The sequence below is a fragment of the Carcharodon carcharias genome, chromosome 16, assembly GCF_017639515.1.
Source record: "Carcharodon carcharias isolate sCarCar2 chromosome 16, sCarCar2.pri, whole genome shotgun sequence".
In the NCBI taxonomy this organism is placed as follows: Eukaryota; Metazoa; Chordata; class Chondrichthyes; order Lamniformes; family Lamnidae; genus Carcharodon; species Carcharodon carcharias.
Window position 1 is genome coordinate 114,882,156 of NC_054482.1, and position 25,633 is coordinate 114,907,788.

Genomic DNA, 25,633 nt, shown 5'->3' on the forward strand with positions numbered 1-25,633 from the left:
CTAGACTGTGGTGTGCAGGGCATGATTTCAAAATTTGGGGGTGATACGAAGATTGGAAGCTTTGTCAACTGTGAAGAGGATAGTCTTAAACCTCAAAAGGACATACACATATTGGTGGATTGGGCAGATAAATGGCAGATGAAATTCAATGCAGAGAAGGATGAGGTGATTCATTTTGGCAGGAAGAATGTGGAAAACAATATAAAATAAAGGAGGTGCAGGAACGTCGGTATGTATGTACATAAGTCATTGAAAGTGTCGGGGGCTGTTGAGAGACCGGTCAATAAAGCATATAGTATACTAGGTTTTATCAATGGGGGCATTGAGTACAAGAGTAAGGAGGTCATGTTAAACTTGTATAAGACACTAGCTAGGTCTCATCTGGAGTACTGTGTCCAGTTCTGGGTGCCATACTTGAGGAAAGATGTGAAGGCATTGGAGAGAGTGCAGAGGATATTCACAAGAATGATTCCAGGGATAAACAACTGTAGCTATGAGGATAAATTGAAGAGATTTGGACTGTTTTCCTTGGAGAAAAAAAAGGCTGAGAGGAGACTTGTAGAGGTATTCAAGATCCTGAGGGGTAAGGACAGGGTAAGTAGTGAGAAACTGTTCCCTCTCAAGAGTAGAACAAGAACTAGAGGGCACAGATTCAAAATAATAGGCAAAAGGAGTAAAAGTGATATGAGGAAAAAAATTTTCACTTCGAGGGTGGTTGGAGTCTGGAACAAACTTCCTGAACAGGTGGTGGAGGCAGGTTTGATTGAGGTATTCAGAAGGGAATTGGATTGCTCCCAGAAAAGAGAGAATGTGCAAGGTAACGGGGCTAAGGCAGGGGAGTGGGATTAGGTAGAATGCTCTTTCAGAGAGCCAGTGCAGACTCAATGGGCCAAATGGTCTCCTTCTGCACTGTAAAGATTCTGTGATTCTGTGACATGGACTTTGGTTTATGGACGACACAAAAAAATTATTGTGAACTGTGAGGAGGTTTTGAGGTAGTTTCTTAGAGCAGCATGTTCTGGAACCAACCAGAGAGCAGGTTATCTTAGACCTGGTACTGTGTGATGTGACAGGATTAATTAATGACCTCAGAGTAAAGGCACCCCTAGGTAGCAGCGACCACAATATGATTGAATTTTACATCCAGTTTGAAAGGGAGAAGAGTGGGTCTAAGACTAGTATCTTAAACTTAAATAAGGGCAACTTTGTGGGCATGAAAGCTGAGCTAACTGAAGTGAACTGGGAAACTAGGCTAGGGGTAGCTCAATAGAGAAGTAGTGGCAGACATTTAAGGAGATATTTCAGAATACACAGAATAAGTATATTCCTACTGTAAAGAAAAATTTTAAAGAGAGGACCCACCATCCATGATTAACTAAATAAGGAAAGCATAAAACTTAAGGAAAAAGCATATAACTGCACAAAGATGGGTGGCAGGTCAGATGATTGGTCGGAATATAAAGAATGGCAGCGAGTGACTAAAAGGTTAATCAGGAGAAAGAAATTCGAGTATGAGAGGAAGCTAGCTAGAAATGTAAAAATGGATAGCAAGAGTTTCTACAGATATTTGAAAAGGAAAAGAGTAAGTAAATTGAGTGTTGGTCCTCTAGAGAGTGACAATGGGGAGTTAATAGTAGATAATTAGGAAATGGTGGAAGAAATGAACAAATATTTTGCCCTGTCTTCACTATTGAGAATATAAAAGTCATTCCAGGAATACTTGTAAATCAGGAGGTGGGAGACAGGAACTTGGTGAAATTACACTCACTAGGGAAGTAGTACTGAGCTGCGGGCTGGCAACTCACCGGAACCTGATGGACTTCATCCTAAGGTCTTAAAAAAGGTGGCTAATGGGGTTTGCAGATGCGTTGGTGTTAATTTTCCAAAATTCTCTAGATTCTGGATAGGTTCCATCTGACTGGAAAGTAGCAAATATAACCTCTCTATTCAAGAAGGGAGGGAGACAGAAAACAGAAATCGTCTCTCATGAGGAAGATGTTAGAATGGATCATTAAAGAGGTTATAGCTAGGCACATAGAAAGAGTCAGTGTGGTTTTGTGAAAGGGAAATCATGTTTCACCAAGTTATTAGGAGTAGCATGCACTAATGGGAGGCTATAGATGTACTGTACTTGGATTTCCAGAAGGCATTTGTTAAGGTGCCACATCACAGAATCACAGTGCAGAAGAGGCCCTTCAGCCCATCGAGTCTGCACCCACACGTGAGAAACACCTGACCTACCTACCTAATCCCATTTACCAGCACTTGGCCCATAGCCTTGAATGTTATGATGTGCCAAGTGCTCATCGAGGTACTTTTTAAAGGATGTGAGGCAACCCGCCTCCACCACCCTCCCAGGCAGCGCATTCCAGACCGTCACCACCCTCTGGGTAAAAAAGTTTTTCCTTACATCTCCCATAAACCTCTTGCCCCTCACCTTGAACTTATGTCTCCTTGTGACTGACCCTTCAAATAAGGGGAACAGCTGCTCCCTATCCACCCTGTCTATGCCCCTCCTAACCTTGGAAACCTCCATCAGGTCGCCCCTCAGTCTTCTCTGCTCCAATGAAAACAACCCAAGTCTATCCAAATTATCTTCATAACTTAAATGTTTCATCCCAGGCAACATCCTGGTGAATCTCCTCTGCACCCCCTCCAGTGCAATCACATCCTTCCTATAATGTGGCAACCAGAGCTGCACATACTACTCCAGCTGTGGCCTCACTAAGATTCTATACAACTACAACATGACCTCCCTACTTTTGTAATCTATGCCTTGATTGATAAAGGCAAGTGTCCCATATGCCTTTTTCACCACCCCACTAACATGCCCCTCCACTTTCAGAGATCTATGGACACACACACACCAAGGTCCCTTTGTTCCTCAGAACTTCCTTTTATGGTTATTGCAGAAAATAAAAGCTCATGGTGTAGTGGGTAACATATTAGATAGAAGATTGGCTGTAAATGGGTCCTTTTCTGATTGACAGGATGTAATGAGGGGCCTGTGCTGGGACCTCAATTTTTTACAATTTGCATCAATGACTTAGACTAGGGGAATGAAGACATGGTAGCTAAATTTGCAGATGACACAATGGTTGGTAGGAAAATATTTTGTGAAAAAGACATAAGGAGGTTGCAGATGGATATAGATAGGTTGAGTGAGTGGGCGAAAATATGGCAGATGAAGATTAATGTGGGAAAATGTGAAGTTGTTCATTTTGGCAGGAAGAATAAAATAGCAGAGTATTAGTGAGACGGAGACCGACTGCAGAATTCCGAGATGAAGTGAATCATTTTGGTTGGAAGAATATGGAGAGACAATATAAAATAAAGAGTACAATTCTAAAGAGGGTGCAGGAGCAGAGGGGCCTGGGGGTATTTGTGCAGAAGTCATTGAAGGTGGTGGGACAGTTTGAGGAAGCAGTTAATAAGACATACGCGATCCTGGGCTCTATAAATAGAGGCAGGAAGTACAAAAGCAAAGACATTACGATGAACTTTTTTATGGCCCAGATTCCTGCTCCTGGGCCGAGGCAGGAGAATTCCCGGCTCTGTGAACCTAACCTTTACAAATGGCCACTTGTGGGTTGGGCTTTTGGAATGGTTGGGGGTGGGGGCAGTGGGAGGGGCTGCATTGGAATTAGGACCCGCCTTCCCGGAGCAATGTGCAGGCTGCTGGGTGTGGAGGTGCACTGGGTGTGGAGGTGCGCTGGGTGCAGAGGTGCGCTGGGTGCGGAGGTGCGCTGGGTGTGGAGGTGCGCTGGGTGCGGAGGTGCGCTGGGTGGGGAGGTGCGCTGGGTGGGGAGGTGCGCTGGGTGAGGGGGCTGCTGGGTGGGGAGGTGCGCTGGGTGCGGGGGCTGCTGGGTGGGGAGGTGCGTTGGGTGGGGAGGTGCGTTGGGTGGGGAGGTGCGCTGGGTGGGGAGGTGCACTGGGTGCGGGGGCTGCTGGGTGGGGAGGTGCGCTGGGTGTGGAGGTGCGCTGGGTGCGGGGGCTGCTGGGTGCGGAGGTGCGCTGGGTGTGGAGGCTGCTGGGTGTGGAGGCTGCCGGGTGTGGAGGCTGTTGGGTGTGGAGGCTGCTGGGTGTGGAGGCTGCTGTGTGTGGAGGTGCACTGGGTGTGGAGGCTGCTGGGTGGGGAGGTGCGCTGGGTGTGGAGGTGCGCTGGGTGTGGAGGTGCGCTGGGTGTGGAGGCTGCTGGGTGTGAATGCTGCTGGGTGTGGAGGCTGCTGGGTGTGGAGGCTGCTGGGTGTGGAGGTGCGCTGGGTGTGGAGGTGCGCTGGGTGTGAAGGTGCGCTGGGTGTGGAGGTGGGCTGGGTGTGGAGGTGGGCTGGGTGTGGAGGGTGCTGGATGTGGTGTTGCGCTGGGTGTGGAGGTGCGCTGGGTGTGGAGGTGCGCTGGGTGTGGAGGTGCGCTGGGTGTGGAGATTCAATCGAGGCTTTCAAAAGGGAATTGGATAATTAACTGAAGCAAAAAAATTCGCAGGGCTAAGGGAAAGAAGCAAGAAAGTGGGACTGGGTGAATGGCTCTTTCGGAGAATTGGCATGGAAAAGCCCGGCTGAGTACCTTCCCACTGGGCTGTAAGCATTCCATGAATCTATGCTCACTTGACACATCTATCGCCTGTATACACAGCTTTCCCTCACCAATCAGAAACTGAATAGATATTTTGTTAGTTCCGATTGGATGATTCTTGAAGGTCAGTCAAACAACCATCTTTTTCTGCCACATGATCAATGTATTTTATAATAAATCAAAGAAATGTTTCTAAAGATTATTTGTATTTAAAGCCCCTTTGATTTTCTCCCAGTATTTTTCTGACAGCAGTTTTCTGATACCCAGTGTATGTAAAAAGAGTTTGTGCCAGCTGCCTAGGAATAAAACAGGGCTTCTGGGTATGAAATACTCTTTAAAAAAAAATGTGCATTAAAGTTAAGAGACAGATTCTGCCCTCTCTCAAAAGGACAAGAGAATCATGTGCCTTAAATAGTTAGTCTTGGCAAACCACTAAAAAGGAACCACAAGATTTTTGTGTGGGAGGCCTCTGTGTTTATTGATCTCTCCTGGATACGACAGCTGATTACAGTGTGGAAATGGTTTCATATTGTCTGTGCACTTCACCTCACTCTATAGTTCCCCATCTGTGCAGCAGCCTCACTTAAACTGCAAATAATCCCCTTTACTGATGAGCAAACTCAAGGTGACAGCCTAGTGTTGGATGGATCAAAATTAATAAAAAGGAACCAGTCTGCCACGTATTTCTCCACTCCATTGAGAGAGCTGGCAGCTATCTTCTCTCTCTCTCTCTCTCTCTCTCTCTCTCACAAATATCATATGTACACTCTCTGGGACTCTGTTCCTAATCTCTCCAACTTGCTACACTCTCTCCTCAACTTCAGAAGTCCCCTTAAAATGAACTGTTTCTGATTTGTCTATGGAATATGGGCATTGCTGTCAGGGCCAGAATTTATTTCCCATCCCTAATTGCCCTGAAGAAGGCGGTGGTGAGCTGCCTTCATGCAACTGAGTGTCTTGCTCGGCCATTTCAGAGGGTAGTTAAGGGTCAACCACATTGCTGTGGGTCTGGAGTCACGTGTCGGCCAGACCAGTTAAGGACAGCAGATTTCCTTCCCTAAAGGGCATTAATGAACCAAGTGGTTTTTGAAGACAATTAATGAGACTAGTGTTTTATGGTCAACATTATTGAAAGTAGCTGTAATTAATTCATTGAATTTAAAATTTCCCAGCTTCAGTGATGAGATTTGAAAATATGTTGAGATCATTGGGTCAGTCCTCAGGATTACTAGCCTGTTAGGTGACCACAGTTCTATCGTACCCCTACTTAACCATGCCTTCAGCTTCCTAATCTGGTTGTTCTCTGAACTCATTGCTTGGGCCTAACTTCTCTACCTCGTGAAGCACTTTATTGGCACATTTCACTCTGCTGTTGTTGATTTTGTCCTTCACGTGGTTAGATAACCAAAAGTAGGATCTCCAATACACAACATTCATAGGATGTGAGGGTAGTGAATGTTTGGAATTCTCTGCCCTAGAGAGTTGGGGAGGCTAGATCACTGAGAGTATTTAAAGAGGAGGTAGATAGATTTTTGAAATATCGGGGAGTTGAGGGCTATGGGGAGCTGGCACGAAAGAGGAGTTGAGGCCTGGGGCAGATCAGCCATGATCTTATTGAATGGTGGGGCAGGCTTGAGGGGCCGAATGGCCTACTCCTCCTATTTCTTATGTTCTAATGTGTCAGTGCTCAGCACCAACCTAAATATCCACACTTATAGCTTGAGGTCTATATCCCAACAACCTTCAATGAACCAGCGCAGTTGATTGGAGTAATAGAATTTAGTTGTTTCTTTTTTCTATATAGTGTTCCTTGAGGTATTTAAGAGCGATAACTGGTGCTGTTTAACAATTCCGGCTGAAAATGGGTCTTACACCAAAAATGAGCTTCTTTTATAAACGTGTTTACTCCTCAGCCTGTGAGTGACCTGATTTAAGATCACTGAAAATTACTTTAAAAAAAACTGCAATGAACCATTTAATAGTCTCGTAGTGAACGCTAGTCAGTTTCTTAGTGAGTTAAATATGTTTTGACATGAAAAAGCTTTCAAAACCTTCCGACTAATGCCCGTACGTGTCAGGGAATGAAAGCAAGTTGAAGAGTCTTCCCGAACCAGTCCGTTTGGCAGAATCTCAGAACTTCGACCTGGGGACGTGGCCAGTTTTTTGAGTGGGGCCTAATTCAGGGGATTGAATCCTGAACCAATGGAAAAGATCAGATCAAACACAAGCGTAAGTAGTTTGAGGCGTAACTCACTTACGTTTAAAATTCCACAATCCTCAGCCGTAGTGATTCAGAGAGAGTGCACTGATATTACTGGCGGAAATGAACAGGAACTCTTCTCTTATATGTTCATTGACACTCGTAATTTTGCCCAGTTTTTTTGTACTTCCAGCTCCAAGAGCCAATTGCAGGAGACATTTTGTTCTCTCCTCTGGCTGCAACCTGCTCTCAGATTTGCGCCATAATTAAGATCATCTATTTCCACCTTTGTAGCATGGCCCAACCCTGTTCCTGTTTCAGTTCATTTCCTGTTGAAACCCTCATCCATGTCTTCATTTGCTCTAGACTCAACTCTAGATTCCAACACACTCCTGGCTGGTCTCCCACAGTCATCCAATACACTGCTGCCTGTGTCTTGACTCGCACCAAGTCCCTTTCACCTATCACCCCTGTGCTCACTGACCTGCATTGGCTCCAGGTCAAGCAATGTCTTTATTTTAAAATTCTCATCCTTGTATTTAAGTCCTCCATGGCCTAGACCCTCTCTATCTCTGTAATCTCCTCCAGCACCACAACCTTCCGAGATATCTGCGTTCCTCTAACTCTGGCCTCTTGTGCATTCCCACTAATAATCGCTCCACCATTGATGGCTGTGCTTTCAGTTTCCTAGGCCCAAGCTCTGGAATTTCGTCTGGACACCTCTCCAACTCTCGACTCTATTTTCCTCCTTTAAGTCGCTCCTTAAAACCTACCTCTTTAAACAAACTTTTGGTCATTCAACCCAATATCTCCTTATGTGGCTCGATGTCAAACTTTGTTTTATAATACTCCCCGTGAAACACCGTGGGATGTTTCATTACGTTAAAGGCAAGTTGTTATCATGCCAAATAGATATTAAACAGTAGCGGCAGTTAGTACAAATCTAATTTAACCTAGCCGTAATGGGATCTTACGTTGCATAACTCTACAGTCTTGCTTACAACCAAATACATCAATATATACATGCCTGTAATCGTGCACAGATGACTCCAGGGGGAGAATTTTCTCCACGTCGGGGCCGGGTTTGTGCAGGAGCGTGTTCAGGCTTGCGCGTAGCCGATTGGCGCCCATGATCGGCTGGACGCCCTCATTTTACGTGGGTGGGCCAGTTAAGGCCCGCCCAGTGTGACGCACACCCGGAAGCTCCCTGTGCAGGCGGGGGAGGGGGGGGTTGCCTGAGTCGGGAGTGCGCTTTTTCACTCATGCGTGCGAAAGAACGCAGAAATCTCCCTGAGGCACAGAGCTGCCTCAGGGAGATCAGTTTAAGTTTAAAAAATTTTAATACAGGGGGGAAAAAAAAAATTTTTAGGACATGCCCCCGCATGTGAAACTGCCACATGAGCTGGGACATGTCTATGAATTTTATTTAAAATATTTTTCAAACCTTTAAAAACCTTCATGAAGCCTCATCCCGCCCGTGGATGAGGTTCCATGAAAAATGCGAAGGCCGCCTGGGCTCTTCGCCTGCCCAACAACCTTAAGGTTGGACAGGCCTCTCAGTCTGTTGTTTTAATTGATAGTTAACTGGCCTTAATAAGCCTTTGACAGTTCGGCAGGAGCGCACCCGAGTCAGCTGCTCGCCCACCAAGCTGAAAGTCTGAATGACCCACACCCGACCTCACTGCGCGTCATTTTACACCTTGGCGAGCGGACCCTACCCCCACTCACCAAGCTGGAGGTTCTGCTCCAGGTGACTGTATGTTATCCTAAAAACGTAAATTCACCCCAACTCCAGCAAGGCAATTCTAAGCTGTTTGTCAATGTTTTGACTGTGTTGACCAGCACAGCTTTCTCACGTTCCCTCACATTTTCCACCCGCCACAATTCCTTTTCTGTTTCTTTTGGCTTCGCTTTTGGTTCCGCTTTTGGCTTTAGAGAGTCAGGTCAGTGCCAGAGATGTCTTCAGAGACATCTGGCTCGCTCACCTCTTGTGGACAAGCTGCACAAAGTTTATGAGAATGTTCCCGACGCTCACGTCGTCTCTGCTGGAGTTTGGGAAAGCCAAGAGTGGTGACATGTAAAAGATAACAGCGTGGACAGGAGGCTGATCCAGACAGCACCAACTAAGATATCCTCAGAGTTTACAAGTACAGTTCCATGCTGCTGCAGGAACTCCAGACTGATTCAACATAAAATCACCATAGGCGGATCGATGGGTATATGGGTTCAGTCAGGCTCAGGATCAGAGGCGAGCAGGAGCTAAAAATGGCTCAGCCGGCTGGTGTGTGGGTCCCCTAGCTCCATCCAGACCTGGGGCCACTTTTGGAGGGGGGGCGGTGGGGGGGGTGCTGGCTGTAACGCAGGGCGACAGGCCTGCATTTTAACGTTAAGGTTAATTAACAGCCAATTAGCGGACGCCAACTGAGATTTTCCTTCCCCCAACCCCCACAGGCAGCAGCGGCCAGTTTGACTGCCCAGGGCTGGCCTCCCGGTGACCGGCCAGAAAGCTGGTAGGAGCAGCGCTGCAGGTCCTCCCTCCCTAGTCTGAGTGCTGCAGCTGGGCACACCTGTACAGGGGCTTCCCACACCCACCGGCGGGATGAGCTTTCTTGAAGTGTTTAAAAATTCAGTAAAAATGTTTTTAAAAATTCATTGACATGTCCCAGCACATGTCACACTGTCACACGAGGGGACATGTTTTAAAAGTTTTTTTAATTTCTTTATTTAGATGTTTAAACCTTAAACAAATTTCCCTGAGGCACAGAGATTCCTGCACTCTTTCGCGTGCATGCATGAAAGAGCGCACTCCTGACTCAGGGAACCCTCCCCAGTCTGCACAGGTAGCGCTGGGCACTTCTGGGTGAGCGTCACGCTGGGTGGGCCTTAATTGGTTCACCCACGTAAAATAGCGGCACAGCACCGATCGGGTTTGCACCCACCCCCACACAACCCCCCAACGGGGGGGGGGACATTTCTGCCCCATGTGACAGTGTTTATTTATAATACCAGCGTTTATTTATAGTGCCAGTGTTTATTTATAGTGACAGTGTTGATTATAGTGCCAGTGTCTATTTATCGTGCCAGTGTTTATTCGCCTTCCTTAGTCCTATCACTTTGCACTTGTAGACATTGTATATAATTCTTCACTTCACAGCTCAACTCCCCAACTCATCCAGCTTCCTGTACACTGATTCACTTTCCTTTGATTGTTTGTGACATCTTTATGTTTATTGTCTCCTGATTTTGCCCCTGAATGGCACAGCTTTCAGTTAAAGATGATGTCCCCTCATTCTTGATTTGCCCACCAGTGAAAATGGTTTCTCTCCAACTGTCTTTGAATATTTTAGACACCTCAATCAGATCACTCTTCAATCCCCCATATTCAAGGGTATATAAACCTAGCCAAGCTGTTCCAGTACAGCTACAACACTGGCATCTACCTGGCTATGTGGAAAATTGCCCAGGTATGTCCTGTACACAAAAAGCAGGACAAGTCCAACCCGGCCAATTACCACCCCATCCGTCTACTCTCAATACCAGTAAAGTAATGGAAGGCGTCATCAACAGTGCTATCAAGTGGCACTTGCTTAGCAATAACTTGCTCATTGAGGCCAAGTTTGGGTTCCACCAGGGCCACTCAGCTCCTGACCTCATTACAGCCTTGGTTCAAACACAGACAAAAGAGCTGAACTCCCGAGGTGAGGTGAGAGTGCCTGCCCTTGACATCAAGGCCGCATTTGACCGAGTGTGGCATCAAGGAGCCCTAGCAAAACCGGAGTCAACAGGAATCGGGGGAAAACTCTCCACTGGTTGGAGTCATACCTAGCACAAAGGAAGATGGCTGTGGTTGTTGGGGTTCATTCATCTCAGTTCCAGGACATCACTGCAGGAGTTCCTCAAGGTAGTATCTTCGGCCCAACCATCTTCAGCTACTTCATCAATGACCTTCCTTCCTTCATAAGGTCAGAAGTGGGAAAGATCGCTGATGATTGCACAATGTTCAGCACCATTTGTGACTCCTCAGATACTGAAGTAGTCTATGTCCAAATGCAGCAAGACCTGGACAATATCCAAGCTTGGGCTGACAAGTGGCAAGTAACATTCACTCCACACAATTGTCAGGCAATGACCAATTCCAACAAGGGAGAATCCAACCTTTGCCCCTTGAAGTTCAATGGCATTACCATCACTGAACCCCCCGCTATCAACATCTTGGGGGTTACCACTGACCAGAAACTGAACTGGACTAGCCATATAAATACTGTGGCTACAAGAGCAGGTCAGAGGCTGGGAATCCTGTGACGAGTAACTTGCTTCCTGACTCCCCAAAGCCTTTCCAACATCTACAAGGCACAAGTCAGGAGTGTGATGGAATACTCCCCACTTGCCTGGATGAGTGCAGCTCCCACAACACTCAAGACGCTTGACATCATCCAGGACAAAGCAGCCCGCTTGATTGGCACCACATCCACAAACATTCACTCCCTCCACCACCAATGCACAGTGGCAGCAGTGTGTACCATCTACAAGATGCAATTCTCCAAGGCTCTTTAGACAACACTTTCCAAATATGCAACCACTACCATCTAGAAGGACAATGACAGCAGATAGATGGGAACACCACCACCTGGAAGTTCCCCTCCAAGTCACTCACCATCCTGACTCGGAAATATATCACCGTTCCTTCACTGTCACTGGGTCAAAATCCTGGAACAACCTTCCTAACAGCGCTGTGGGTGTACCTACACCACATGGACTGCAGCGGTTCAAGGATGCAGCTCACCACCACCTTCTCAAGGGCAACTAGGGATGGGCAATAAATGCTGGCCCAGCCAGCGAAGCCCACATCCGGTGAATGAATGAAACAAAATATATATATATATATATATATATATACACAGCCCTCAAAGTCACCCCCCTCTGCTTCCTCCCCAGTATCCTTCTGGTGAATCTTTGCTGCAGCCTTCCTAATGTGTGATGCCCAAGATCTGAACCCAGTACTCCAGGCTGAGCCTGAACCAAATCTCTGCATAACACTTATTTTCTGCATATAAGTTCACTGTCTTCTGTTCCAGGTCAACCGACAAACAGATTGAGATTTTCAAGCCTCATTTTTGTAAGTCCATTAAATTGTTGATTGGAATTAATTTGCTTCAGATATGAACATATGAATTAGGAGCAGGAGAAGGCCATTCGGCCCCTCAAGCCTGATTTGCCATTCAATAAGATCATGCCTGATCTGATTGTGGCTTCAATGCCACTATCCTGCCTACCCCTGATAACCTTTGATTCCCCTTGTTGGTCAAGAAACTGTCTACCTCTGCCTTAAAGATATTCAATGATTCATGTACCAGAACACCCAGATCCCTCTGTACCTCAGAGTTCTATATTCTCTCTCCATTTAGATAACAACCTTGTAAATATTATAAATAAACCATTATAGATAAAGAGGCTACTTCAGAAAAAGAGTGTCCAGCCACATGCAATTTGAATCCATAATGATTGTAACTAATCATCACCATGTGATTTTCTGAACAATAAAAAAACGAGACTCTTTATATGGATTACAAGGGATATGTGTAAATATTATCCTTTGATGTGATTTCTTTTTTAATTGAAGTTTTCATGGGAACTTTCTCACATATATTAAAAAGATTTGACATGCTAAGTGGTTTAAATCACTTAGATCTGACTGGCTCAGGTGTGTGCATTGTAACATTGCACAGGTGTTAACTTCCAGGTGTTCTTAATGCCTTCAGGTACAATTAAATCTGTCCTTCATCTATAACTTGATTGAGTTGAACCTATTACAGTAATAGCTCATATGGATATAGTACAGTGATAGCTCATGCCAACCAGTTGAATCACTCCATTGTACACCTTGACACTGATGCACAATTTAATTTTCTTTCCAATTATTTACCTTTGTTTTTGTAACCATTGGAATTAGAAAGGAGCATAGAGATATTTTAAGTTGCCGTTCCACACAGTCTATGTATAGCAAGAGAACATAACATAAGAACACAAGAAATGGGAGCAGGAGTGGACCATTCGGCCCATCGAGCCTGCTTTGCTATTCAATACGATCATGGCTGATCTACAGCTTCTACTCCACTTTCTCCCCCTCACCCCACCCCCGACTTCCCATATTCCTCGATTCCCTGATAGACCAAACATCTGTCTATCCCAGGCTTAAATATATGCAAGGTTGGAACCTTCACAGCCCTTTGGGTAGAGAATTCCAAAGAGTCACAATCCTTTGAGTGAAGAAATTTCTCCTCATCTCAGACCTAAATGATCAGCCCCTTATCCTGAGACTGTGCCCCTGTATTTTAGATTCCCCAGCTGAGGGAAACAATCTCTGAGTCTCCACCCCATCTAGCCCCTTAAGAATTTTTTATGTTTCAATAAGATCACTTCATTCTTCTAAACCCCAGAGAACATAAACCCAATTTATTGGACATCTATTATAGGAGGGTTAAGGCCAGTCTACTGAACCTTGCTTGTACTGCCTCCAATGCAAGTATATCTTTCCTTAAATATGGTGAACAAAACAGCGCACAGTATTCCATCTGTGGTCTCACCAGAGCCCTGTAAAATTGTAGCAAGACTCTTTATTCTTGTGAAGTGGGAGGTGAGACTAGAAGTAACTTTTGGGAGTATCAGTGGAGGAATACTGAATATGTTGTAATGACATTCCTCTGTTTGCTATTTTGATAAACATGTTAAAGATAAAAGGGGTTGAATTTCTGCTGGTTATATCAGTGTAGGGGTAAAGAATCAGGGTATACTCAACTGATTCCTGGGATGAAGGAGTTATCATATGAGGGAAGGTTGAGCAGGTCATCTTATTGAAACATATAAGTATTGCTTAAAAAAAAGGACATTTTGTTGAAGCTTTTTGTCTAGCACTCATCAAGACTACCAATGTCAGGGGAAGCAATGACTTTATATTGTATTAGAAGGGAGTGCTGATTGGTTGGCAAGTGGACTCTGATTGGTAGAGACATTGCCATGGATGATGCACCAGTTAATGGTGACTGACAGTTAACTGCCAAGCATTGTTTGAAGTTTAAACCAGGCAGCTTGACTCTGCTTGGTCAAGGCATTGCTCTGAGGAATGAGTCAGCGAATGACTGTCACTTATTTTGTTTAGCTGAAACAGGCACAATGTATGTACATGTTTTTTCTGTCTACAAAGAACAGGGCCCTGTGTATTAATATTTGTAGCTTCCAGTACACGCAAATGTGCCACATTGCGAGCCTGACTGATGGTGTTAAATTGGTTGTCAGCGTAATTTTTAGCACCGTGAGGATTATTTAGTAAATGTTGTCCAATCACAGAATCACACCTAATATTGGACACTGTGTTTTGCAAGCACAGGCTGGTTGGGTACGGTCTGTACCTTGCCTGTTGCAAACAGCAGAAGGGACATGCTGTTTGATATGATACATCAGACTTTTGATGCTGAAACGATATTTCTCCATATGGTGGAGTCCAGAACTTGGGGGACACAGTTTAAAAATGAGGGGCCTCTCATTCAAGATGGAGATGAGGAGACATTTTTTCTCTTAGAGGTTCGTTAGTCTTTGGCATTCTCCTCCCATGAGAGCGGTGGAGCTGGGTCATTGAGTATTTTCAAGGCTGAGTTAGAAAGATTCTTGATTGACAAGTGAATCAAGTGCTGACAGGAAAGTGGAATTAAGGCAACAATTAGATCAGCCATTCTCTTATCGAATGGCGGAGCAAGCTCAAAGGGCCCTGCTCCTATTCTTCTGCTCATGTGTGACTTTTAAAACAGACGTGATTTACAACCTAAACAACTAACATTCGTGTTTTCCATGATTGTTCATGGTTCAATTCTCCCAGTCGGGCCCCTCCAGCAAAACTGCTCAGGCCGCCAAGTTGAAACTGCAAGGCTGTGCTGGTTCCGGAAGGTTCTTCAATCGTATTTCTTTTCACAGAACCTGGTCAGCACATTTTCAAACTTCATTTTCAAAAGAATAATTAATTCACTAAGTTATTTTCAGTGATTCTAAATCAAGTCGCTCCCAGGTTGAGGACTGGACACCCTTATTAAAAATGCTTATTTTTGGTGTAAGGTTATTGTCAGCTGTGTTAGTATAACTGCACAACTCTTAAACACATTGAGGAATACTTTTTAATGGAATGAAACAAAACCAAATAAGCATATTCTATTCTGCTGCCCAATTGCACAAGTTCATGGGAGAACATACGTTTGCGATTATGCAAATTAAATGAAGCATAAACTAACCTGCACAAAGTTCAAGAGCATTTTGGGGACAATTTTCTGATTGCACCCAAAGCAGAAACTCAACCCCAAACAAGTCAATGACGTAAGACAATGGGCAAAAGAAAATCACTTGAATGCTTCCACCAGTGATCATTCCTGTCCTATCAAATCCTATGTTAAAATAAAAATGCTACTTGCTTGCATGAATAAACATATTTGTTCAACAATATTCAAAATTAGAGTCAAGGGATTTTTTTTTACAGCTCCTCCCTTTTCCCCATTCTCTATGATGTGTCTCCTTCTCTAACATATTTACCCATTGAATAGATTTTGCTTGCACCACTGTTTCTGGTAGAAATGGCATGTCTCATCATAAAAAATATTCTCCCTGGCCCACCCTTCGCACTTCCGGTGAAAGCCTTAAATTTACAGCCTTCAAGTTACTGACTTATTGAGCAGCAAATATCATTTTTCTGTCAAAACCTGCCATAGCTTTGACCTGCCTTGGAAACAATGGTTGGGTGGAGGGGGAGGGGGAGGGAGGGTGGTGGGGGGTGTCTGTTGTTTTGGCCAACGCAGAGGATGAAATGTACCAGCCTGAGGGATTCCACCAGGAGTCCAGGCTGAGATGAGCCCGGATTTCTGATGGAATGATGGTGAGTGAGCTGTTAAAGTACCCAGGGTCCACGTCACTGGAATTACAGATGTGGTTCATTCTGGAAGCATTTCTTGGGTATCAGATGTTATCAACTCGATCAAACTCACTGTGGAACCATTTTATGTATCTTGCTTTTTGGAAATTTGTGTGATAGATGTTGGATAAGGTTTTTTTTTTCATGTTACATCTTACAGCCTGAGCTAGATCCTGTACCCCACCTGGAGGTGCCCATTGCTCACCACTGTGCAGTGTCATCAATTGAAAATGGACACAAATCCTTTATTACCGATTTATGCTGGCTGCCAGACCACTTTGAGGTAAGGAAGCATTTCATATGAAACTCGATGGTTCTTGATAATTTACCGTTTAGTGGTTATTTTGCTTTTCTTGTATTTGTTCCTGGAATGTGGGCATCACTGGCTGGGCCAGCATTTATCGCCCATCCCTAATTGCCCTTGAGAAGCTGGTGGTGAGCTGCCTGCTTGAACCGCTGCAGTCCCTGTGGTGTAGGTTGCTGGTTTGGAAGGTGCTGCCTAAGCAGCCTTGGTGAGTTCCTGCAGTGCGTCTTGTCGATGGTACACAATCCTGTTACTGCGTGTCAATGGTGGAGGAAGTGGATGTTTGTGGATGGGGTGCCAGTCAAGTGACTGCTTTGTCCCGGATGATGTTGAGCTTCTTGAGTGTTGTTGGAGCTGCACACAACCAGGCAAGTGAGGAGTATTTCTTCACACTCCTTACTTTTGCCTTGTAGGTGGAGACATTGGCACAGTGATAATGTTGTAATCCAGAGGCCCAGACGAATGCTTTGGGGGCATGGGTTCAAATCCCGCCATGGCAGCTGGTGGAATTTAAGTTCAAATAATTGATTCAATTTAATTAATTCATAATCCTAGAATTGGAAGCTAGTAACAGATGACCATGAAACTACCATCAATTTTTGTAAAAACCCATCTGGTTCACTAACGTCCTTTCAGGAAGGAATCTGCCATCCTTACCTGGTCTAGCCTACATGTGACCCCAGACCTACAGCAATGAGTTGACTCTTAACTGACCCTTGAAATGGCTTAGCAAGCCACTTAGTTCAGGGGTAATTAAGGAGGGGCACCAAATGCTGGTCTTGCCAGTGGCACCCATATCCCATGAAAGAGTAAGAAACAAAGATAGTGAACGGGCTTTGCTGAGTCAGGAGGTGAGTTACTTGCCGCAGAATTCCCAGCCTCTGACCTGCTCTTGTAGCCACAGTATTTGCATGACTGTTTCAATTACGTTTCTAGTCAATGTTAATCCCCAGCATGTTGATGATGGGGTATTCAGCAATGGTAATGCCATTGAACATCAAGTGGAATTAGCTACCTTCTGTCTTGTTAGAGATGGTCATTGTCTGCCACTTGTTCAGGGTGAATGTTACTTGCCATTTACGGGCCCAAGAATGTTGTCTAGGTCTTGCTGCATGCAGGCACAGACTGCTTTGGTAACTGAGGAGTCACAAATGGAACTGAAGACTGAACATCTGGAGTGGATTGTCATCAATGCTATGTCAGCAGATGCAGAAGCCAACTTGAACACAGCAAGGTCCCACAAACAGAAAGGAGATAAATGACTAGATAATTTGTTGGATGTTGGTTGCTGGCTGGCAGGAATGTCAGGTTTGTTTTTACTTCAAATCATTCTATGGGATCTTTTACATCTACCTGAGAAGGTGGTCAGAGCCTTGGTTTAACATCTCCTCTCATTGCGGTGCTCTTTCAGTACTACAGTGGGAAAGTTAATTGGAACAAGCGCTTTTATCTGTAGAGAGAAACTTAAACTGGCAACTTCTTGATTCAAGAGTTGAGACTGCCACCCAAGGCTCATACCCTACTTTGAAATGTCATTATCTGCCATTTCTCTTTCCAGATGTTACCTGATACGCTGTACATTTTCAGAATTTTGTGCTTTTATATTTATTCACTGCATTTCTAACCACATCAGACTAAAACTGAAAAAAGAATTCTTAGAGAATACGTAATTCTGGCCTCCAGTGCATTCCCAATTTTCATTGTTCCACCATTGGTGGCCATTTCTTTGGTTGTCTAGGCCCTAAACCTCACTCTCCTCCTTTAAGATGCTTCTTAAAACCTACCTTTTTGACCAAGCAATTGATTATCTCGACAAATTTCTACTTACGGCGACTCAGTGTCAGATATTCTCCGATAATGCTCCTGTGAAGTGCCTTTGAATGGTTTACTACATGAAAGGGGTTATATAAATGCAAGTGGTTGTTGTTGTAACAAAGTCTATCACTTTGCTGATGAAAACAATTTGGTTCTATTTCAAGATAACAAAGTTTGGAGTCCCATGTGAGAATCCAGAAGGGGTTTGTGTCCAACTTGTCACATGCTCTCCTGATTGGTAAGTATGCAATATTTGTATTTAGTTTATTGTCAATGTGCAAGTCGTCATAATTCTAAAGTAGGTTTAACTGATAGTTTTTCATAATTTCAAAGATTTGGTCCTGTACCACAATTGCCTAGCAGATAAAGGTTCTCCTTGGTACATTAACAGAAGGTCCTCACTTCATTTCTTAGAATTTGCAGAGTGTGACCGCTCTCAGTTAGCGCAGCAGTGTTACTAACTGCTCTCGTTGAGCCTTGGCTAGCAAAGGAGAAAGGAATTTGTCAAGCATACCCTCTTGGTCAATGACTCACCATAATATGTCTTTTTTACTTATTCCAAATCTGTGTCCATCTTTCATGTAACTCCATGTTCGAACCTTTCCAATCTGCTTTCCAACCTTTCTACAGTACTGAAACAGCCTGACTGAATCGTAGGACCTAGTGTCCATTTTCAAATGCCTCCCCCCCGCAACCCCACTCCCCCCTCTGTGGTTCACTTGTTATGCGCTGAAATCACACAGCATAACATTGCACTCATCATCAGTAACATACTCAACCAACCTAACTCTGTGTGTAGCCAGGAACAGCAGGAATGAGCCTTGCAATCCCACATCATGAATGATGTCTTATCTGACTGCAACCTTAGTAAACCATTCCTCTTCATCCTTCTGGACCTGTCTTCAGCCTTTGACACAGCTGACCACACCATCCTCTGCCAACACCTCTCCCCTGTCATCCAGCTGGGTGGAACTGCTCTCACCCGGTTCCATTCTTATCTATCTAACTTTCTTGATAATAACTGATTGTGGTTGTGGACTGCAGTATTAGATACTATACGGTACTCTACTATATGCGGGGTCACCTGACCTGGGGTTTGAAGGTCAGATAGCACATGTTGGAGCCTGTCCTGATAGAATTCAGACACTGCAGATATGTGTTCATGTTAGGGAAATGTGTTATCAATAACGTTAGCTCAGTTGCAATGTCGACGGACTGTGTGTGTCATTAAAAAAAGAAACAAGACCATAGCTAGAGAATCGCCTGCACTGGTTCTTCTTCCTTGTCCCCCTCCTATTTCTCATCTGCATGCTACCCCTTTGCAACACCATCTGAAGGCACAAAGAGCTGGATCTTACACTCCCCCCACCAATGGGTTTGAAGGCGGGGAGGCACATGAAATGCAGTGGGTAGTATTCCCGCCACCTATGCAGCCGGCCGCCAATCTATCTGAAATTTTACGGGGTAGAGGAGACACGCTCGTCCTTGGGCCTACTTAGTCCCTTACATTAGTGGCTAATAAGGGTGTCATCATGCCCCCTGTTGGTATTTTACCCACAGTGGTGGGGGAGGCTTATATCCTGTGGGAAGCCCAGCAGCTTTAGCTGCATGGGCTGGTGTCGGGCAAGGGAGTGTAAAGCCTTTGGAGGCCCCCTGGGCCTATCAGAATCACTGCTCATGAGGTTACCCCATCCGCACCCCGGCCTCTTGAATCTAGACCCCTGCCCCCTCCCACCCCACCCCCCCCCACCCCTCAACTTAACCTGAGTTCCTCAGCATGGTGGGACTGCCTGTAGTCCCAGCAGTGGCCAGTCTCGCCTTAAAGCAATTAACACTGCTCCCAGCGTTAAATTGCCTCAGGCAACCTTCAGAATGGTGGGGAGCCTCCGCCCAACCTTTTAGCTGGGGGGGGTTGGTGGAGAACGGAGACCACATTACCTTGTAAAATCCAGCCCAGTGGATGAGGGTGGAAGGGGGAGGTATTCTTTTAATGTGGGGCTGCAAAGTGAGCTCCTGCTTCGCCTGGCTCCACACTGAGTTAAGGTGGCTTCCTGTCTGTTTCATGTCACTTTGTGCTATGAGAGTTCAGCACGCGGCGTGTGAGGGGCTGGAATATTTGCACATTGAGAACGGATCCTGAAAGACAAGCAGTGCTCTGATTTAGACAAATTATTTCCACTTTGATTTGTTCTGACGGACAGTTTTGATGCTAGTGAAGACCATCATATCCAACATGGCAGGTTCCCAGCTCATGTGCTTCCTGCCCACCATCTTGGGGTGTCAGGAGGGTGTTTAGCACTCAGGAATGAGCACAGGGTAGCTGCATTTGTCGGCCACTGGGAGACCAGTTTAACAGTGGCGCAATAGATCAGCAAAATTATGTTCTCCTGAGAACTATAATTGAATTTGGAAAATCCTAGCTGTTCACTTTCTGTCACCCAGGGTCAATTTCCTGTCTAGGTACAGCAGAGCCTTACAAATATCCCCCTCTAATCTGTCCCAATATTAAGAATGTAAGAATATACTGCCTTTCCAGGCTGCTCTGCCATTCACTAAGGTCATGCCTGATCTCCTAACTCAACTTCCCTTTCTTTTCCAATTCCCATATCCCTAATTCCCTTGGTACCCAGAAAAAATGTCTATCAATCCTACTCTTGAATATACTCAATGACTGAGCATCCACAGCTCTCTAGGATAGAGAATTCCAAAGATTCACACCCCTCTGACTGAAGAAATGTTTCCTTATCCCAGTCCTAAATAGCCAACCCTTTGAGTGTGTGCTCCCCTGTACCAAGTTCCCTAGCCAGTGGAAACAACCTCTTAGCAGCTATCATGTCAAGCCCCTTAAAAATTTCACAACTTTCAATGAGATCACCTCTCATACCTCCAAACTCCAGAGAATATAAGACCCATTCTACTCAATCTCTCCTCAAAGGACAGTCCTCTCGCAACCCAGGTAAATGTCCCTGTGGCATCGCTTAGGAAGATTGTTCCTCGCTGTAACAGGGTGAATTTTCTATGTTTCTATGCCTGCCATTATTATGGCCTCTGTCTGCGTCAGTGTACACATGCTGTGGAATGTTTATGGCATCGCTTTCCTGCAGCTCTATATTGTTCTGGGATGTTCGGCGACCCAAAGCCACTGTACTGACAAGACACGAGAAACAGAAAATGGAGAAAGAGCTTCAGAATCCTGAAGGAATACCTAACACTTTTAAGCATATTGATCTCTATTGGAAGCCCATGCATAGGGTAAGGTGAATATATTTAATATGAAAATGAAGACCTAGACAAGACTGAGTTATACTCTTGGTGAAAACTATCTTGCCGTGGTGGCTCAGTGGGTAGCACTCATGTGGCCAAGTCGGAAGGTTGTGGGGTTGAGTCCCACTCTAGGAATTTGAATGCAATACATAGTCTGACATTTAAATGCCAATCACCAGGACCAGGCAGTGCCTCCCCTCTCCCCCATCTAAAACCTTACAGCCTTTTTTGAACAAGGGCGTAATGTTTGCAATTCTCCAGTCCTCTGGCACCTCCCCCGAATCCAGGGAACATTGAAAGATTATTGCCAGTGCCTCTGCAACTTCCACTCTCACTTCCTTCAATATTCTTGGATGCATCTCATCCAGTCCCGGTGCCTTATCAACTTTAAGTACCGACTGCTTATCTAATATCTCCTCCTTATCAATTTTAAACCCTTCTAGTGACTGAGTTTCCTCCTCTGTCACCTTGGCCTGGGCAGCATCTACCTCGTAGGTAAAGACAGATGCAAAGTATTAATTTAAAACCTTGACCATGCCGCTATCCTCAATGTGTAAATCCCCTTTTTGGTCCCTAATCAATCCTTTACCACCATTTTACTATTGCTGTGTTATAGTATACTTTGGGATTTCTTTTTATCTTAGCTGCCAGTCTTTTTTCATAATCCCTCTTTGCTTTTCATATTTGCTTTTTCACATCCCTTCTGAGCCTTTTGTATTCAGCTTGGTTCTCAATTGTATTTGCTACCTGATACCTGTCATAAGCACTTAATTTCTATCTCCTTTGTCATCCAGGGAGCTCTGGATTTGTTTGTCCTACCCTTCCCTTTTGAGGGAACATACTTTAACAGTGCCCAAACCATCTTCTCTTTGAAGGTAGCCCATTGTTCAGCTACTGTTTCTTCCCGCCAACTCTCGCTATTTTGTCTCCCGAACTCTCACTGTTTTATCTCCCGAACTCTTGCTACGTTATACCCAGAACTCTCGCTGTTTTATCTCCTTAACTCTCGCTGTTTTATCTCCTTAACTCTCGCTGTTTTATCTCCTTAACTCTCGCTGTTTTATCACCCGAACTCTCGCTGTTTCATCCCCTGAACTGTCGCTGTTTCATCCCCTGAACTCTCGCTGTTTTATCTCCTTAACTCTCGCTGTTTTATCTCCTTAACTCTCGCTGTTTTATCTCCCTAACTCTCGCTGTTTTATCTCCTTAACTCTCGCTGTTTTATCTCCTTAACTCTCACAGTTTTATCTCCTTAACTCTCGCTGTTTTATCACCCGAACTCTCGCTGTTTCATCCCCTGAACTCTCACTGTTTTATCTCCTTAACTCTCGCTGTTTTATCACCCGAACTCTTGCTGTTTTATCTCCTTAACTCTCGCTGTTTTATCTCCTTAACTCTCGCTGTTTTATCTCCTTAACTCTCGCTGTTTTATCTCCTTAACTCTCGCTGTTTTATCCCCCTAACTCTCGCTGTTTTATTTCCTGAACTCAAGAGGAGATTGTTATATTCTCATGTTGGAGATGGTCATTGCCTGGCACTTGTATGGCACACATGAGTGAAGAAAGATTCCCATCAGATTTTTACTTATTGTGAGCCATCAAGTGTAGTTTGTACAAATGCACTGGGGTCGCTGAAGCAACAATTCTTGTGATGTTACTGCAGCCCAACAGGCTAGCCACACCTCCTCAATGCTATACAGTTGGTCATTCTTGCATGTGCAGTGCATGTTAGGTACACAGTAAAGCTCCTTCCACATTGTCCAATAGGACGCTCAGACCCAGCCTGAAAAATAGTAACCCTGGTGTAACATTTTCCCACTCATATTGTGCTTTTCCAAGAAGTGAGAATGCCAATTTGGTGCCAAACTAGAGGCAGTTTTGTTCTCTGGCTTCATACTGAGAGGTATTGGATTGAGACAATACAAAATCCCTGGCTGTCAGATCCTGGTTACCATGGACACCAGGCTGGGTCAGACCTGAAGCCAGGGCCCAAAGGTGAATAATCCAATCAAAACGGATAAATTTACTGGGATTAGTTACAATTTACTGGGTCACATGTTTCATGAAAAACCAGAGGGACACAGGATGCAGATAATTGGTAAAAGGACCAGAGGGGGAGAGGAGGAGAATTTTTTTGACGTGGCAAGTTGTTGTGATCTGGAACACGCTACTTGAAAGGGCGGTGTACGGAGATTCAATAACAACTTTCAAAAAGGGAATTGGATAAATTCTCAAAAGGGAACTGTGGTAATCTGAGGTGTGATACACCTTTAAGAGAGTGTGAGCAGATTGACCACGTGACTGCCTGACCCAATTGCTGTGTAGCGCGGGTTACAATGTTAAGGGTAGTTTAGAGTAGGGTCTGGTTGGAGAGAAGCACCTATCATGTTAGTGCCCTGTTATCTGTGTAAATAAACAGCATGTGCTTCATCTTATATTGGTCCCTGAGTCTGCAGCATCTTGTTGCCAATTCATCAGACATTAGATAGGCCTGCAACTGAGTTTGTGAGCAAAGCGCCCCAACAGTAGAACATAACAGGAACGAAAAATGACCAGGAGATGGCATTCATTGGATAGCTCTATCTTAGAGCGGCATGGGCTGATAAGTCTTGTTCTTTCATTCTATGATTCTGTGAATAAGTCTTTTTATTCCAAACCCCCAACAGGTGGTATTACCTAAGGTTACAGGCAGTGGAGAATACAGCCCTTTGAAAATTAGCTTGAGGGAGAAATGCACTGACAAAGCCCATGGTAAATATACTTACATCTCATACCTTCTACTTATAACAATATCAGGATTTACAAGAATATTTCAAGAAATATCTTCAGTTATTAGATCTAAAAAACAAGTCCTTCATTTCTTTAATCAAGTGAAGGGAATGTTCACAGGACAATTTGGTACAAACGTTTCTTGGAACTAGGATATTTTTGTGACAATTACTTACATTTTAATTTGAGTTTGAGCACTGAATGTGACAGTAATTATCCGATTATTACCCTATACTGTGAGCTCATCAAGCTACACTGAGAGTTCATCAACCTTTGCTGAGAGAATTCTTCACCCTCTACATAAGAAACAGGAGCAGGAGTTGGCCATTCGGCCCTGTTCTGACATTCAATATGATCATGGTTGATCGGCCTCAACTTCATTTTCCCACCCGCTCCCCACATCCCATGATTCCCTGAGAGATCAAAAATATCTCAGTCTTGAATATGGACCATCCAGGACCCTGTGGAAAGAGACTTCCAAAGATTCACAGACCACAGACTGAAAACATTTCTCCTCCTCCTCCCAGTCCAAAATGATCGACCTCTTATCCTGAGTCTGTAACCCCCGTGCTCTAGACTGCCCAGCTCGGGGAAGCAACCTCCCAGTGTCTACCCCGTCAAGCCCCCTTCAGAATTTGTTTGTTGAGACGAGATCACTTCTCGTTCTTCAAAATGCCGGTGGTGGGGTGGAGCCCCGGCCCAGCACTGAGTTCAAATGGCCCCTGCTGAGCTTGGGGCTCCCTCATGTCTGAGTCACACACCCGCCTTTCCCCTCCCGGTGAAAATGGGATCAGGACTTCCACATCTGGATCCGGCCTGCCATTTTGAAAGGTCTGCGGAGCGTCCACAAAAGTTCTGCAAAAATCTGGGCCCCCCCCGGGTTCATTATGTGTGGTATTTTATTTTAATAAATAAAAGTGTACATGTGCGTGTGTGGGAGTTGGCAGGGATGTCCAGTATTCCTGAGGTTTGTCAGCGGCCACCCTGTTGACAAACAATAATGTCAGGGTGTTCAATGAACACGTGTAATATTTTGAGTTATTTTCCATCAGTTTAGAAATCAGCAAATCACCAATCCTACCGGTCACTTGAACTCTCTCTCCCTTTATACCAATGTGAAAAGACAACCCATTTATAATGTGTAACTGCTGCCCAATTTATACCATGGCCGGAATTCTCCGGCCCCATTGGCGTTGGGCGTCATGGTGGGCGGGGATGGGGGGGGGTGGGGTTGGTGGGGACAATATGGTGAGAAAGCCAGAAATCTGGTTTTACAATATCATGAAAGCAGTTTGCGATTGTCTGCTCCACCTGTTGAGGATGGATTTTTGAAACGTATTTTTGGGGAATATTGCATTATCTGTAAAGAAGACTGGGGTTGGGGGGGTGGTGTTCGTGTGTGTGTGTGTGTGTGTGTGTTCGTGTGTGCGTGTGTGAGATTTAGTTAAGTTAGGCAAGAGATTGGTAGGAATCAGGTTGTTTGGGAGGTTTGAAACATGAAAGGGATAGAGGTGTTAAATTTCGGGTACAAGTGAATAGGTTAGACCTAACATTTGCATTTTAAGATAAGTTGAGAGTTTGTTTGAATATCAAAGGAGGTCCATAGGTAAATAACAGTGGGGATATTATATGTTGCCAACTCAAAATCAAAGACGAGATAGAGACATAAAGGATTTTATATTTGGATGGATTTGAGTTTCAAAGAGGTGTGAGAACAATGGAACCAGAGATGAAAGGAAAAAGAGGTATTTTAGAGTTAACTG

The 25,633-nt window shown here is 44.7% G+C and overlaps 1 protein-coding gene across 1 annotated transcript in view; it reads left to right on the forward strand.

Annotated features, from left to right (window-relative positions):
• dnai3 (dynein axonemal intermediate chain 3) overlaps positions 1 to 25,633 on the forward strand; it is a 121,316-nt gene that overhangs the window by 51,888 nt on the left and 43,795 nt on the right. The window contains exons 12-15 of the mRNA XM_041207850.1: positions 15,880 to 16,002; positions 18,003 to 18,076; positions 20,943 to 21,090; positions 23,768 to 23,852. Of these exons, the coding sequence (XP_041063784.1) occupies positions 15,880 to 16,002; positions 18,003 to 18,076; positions 20,943 to 21,090; positions 23,768 to 23,852 (430 nt within the window). The remainder of the gene's footprint in view (positions 1 to 15,879; positions 16,003 to 18,002; positions 18,077 to 20,942; positions 21,091 to 23,767; positions 23,853 to 25,633) is intronic.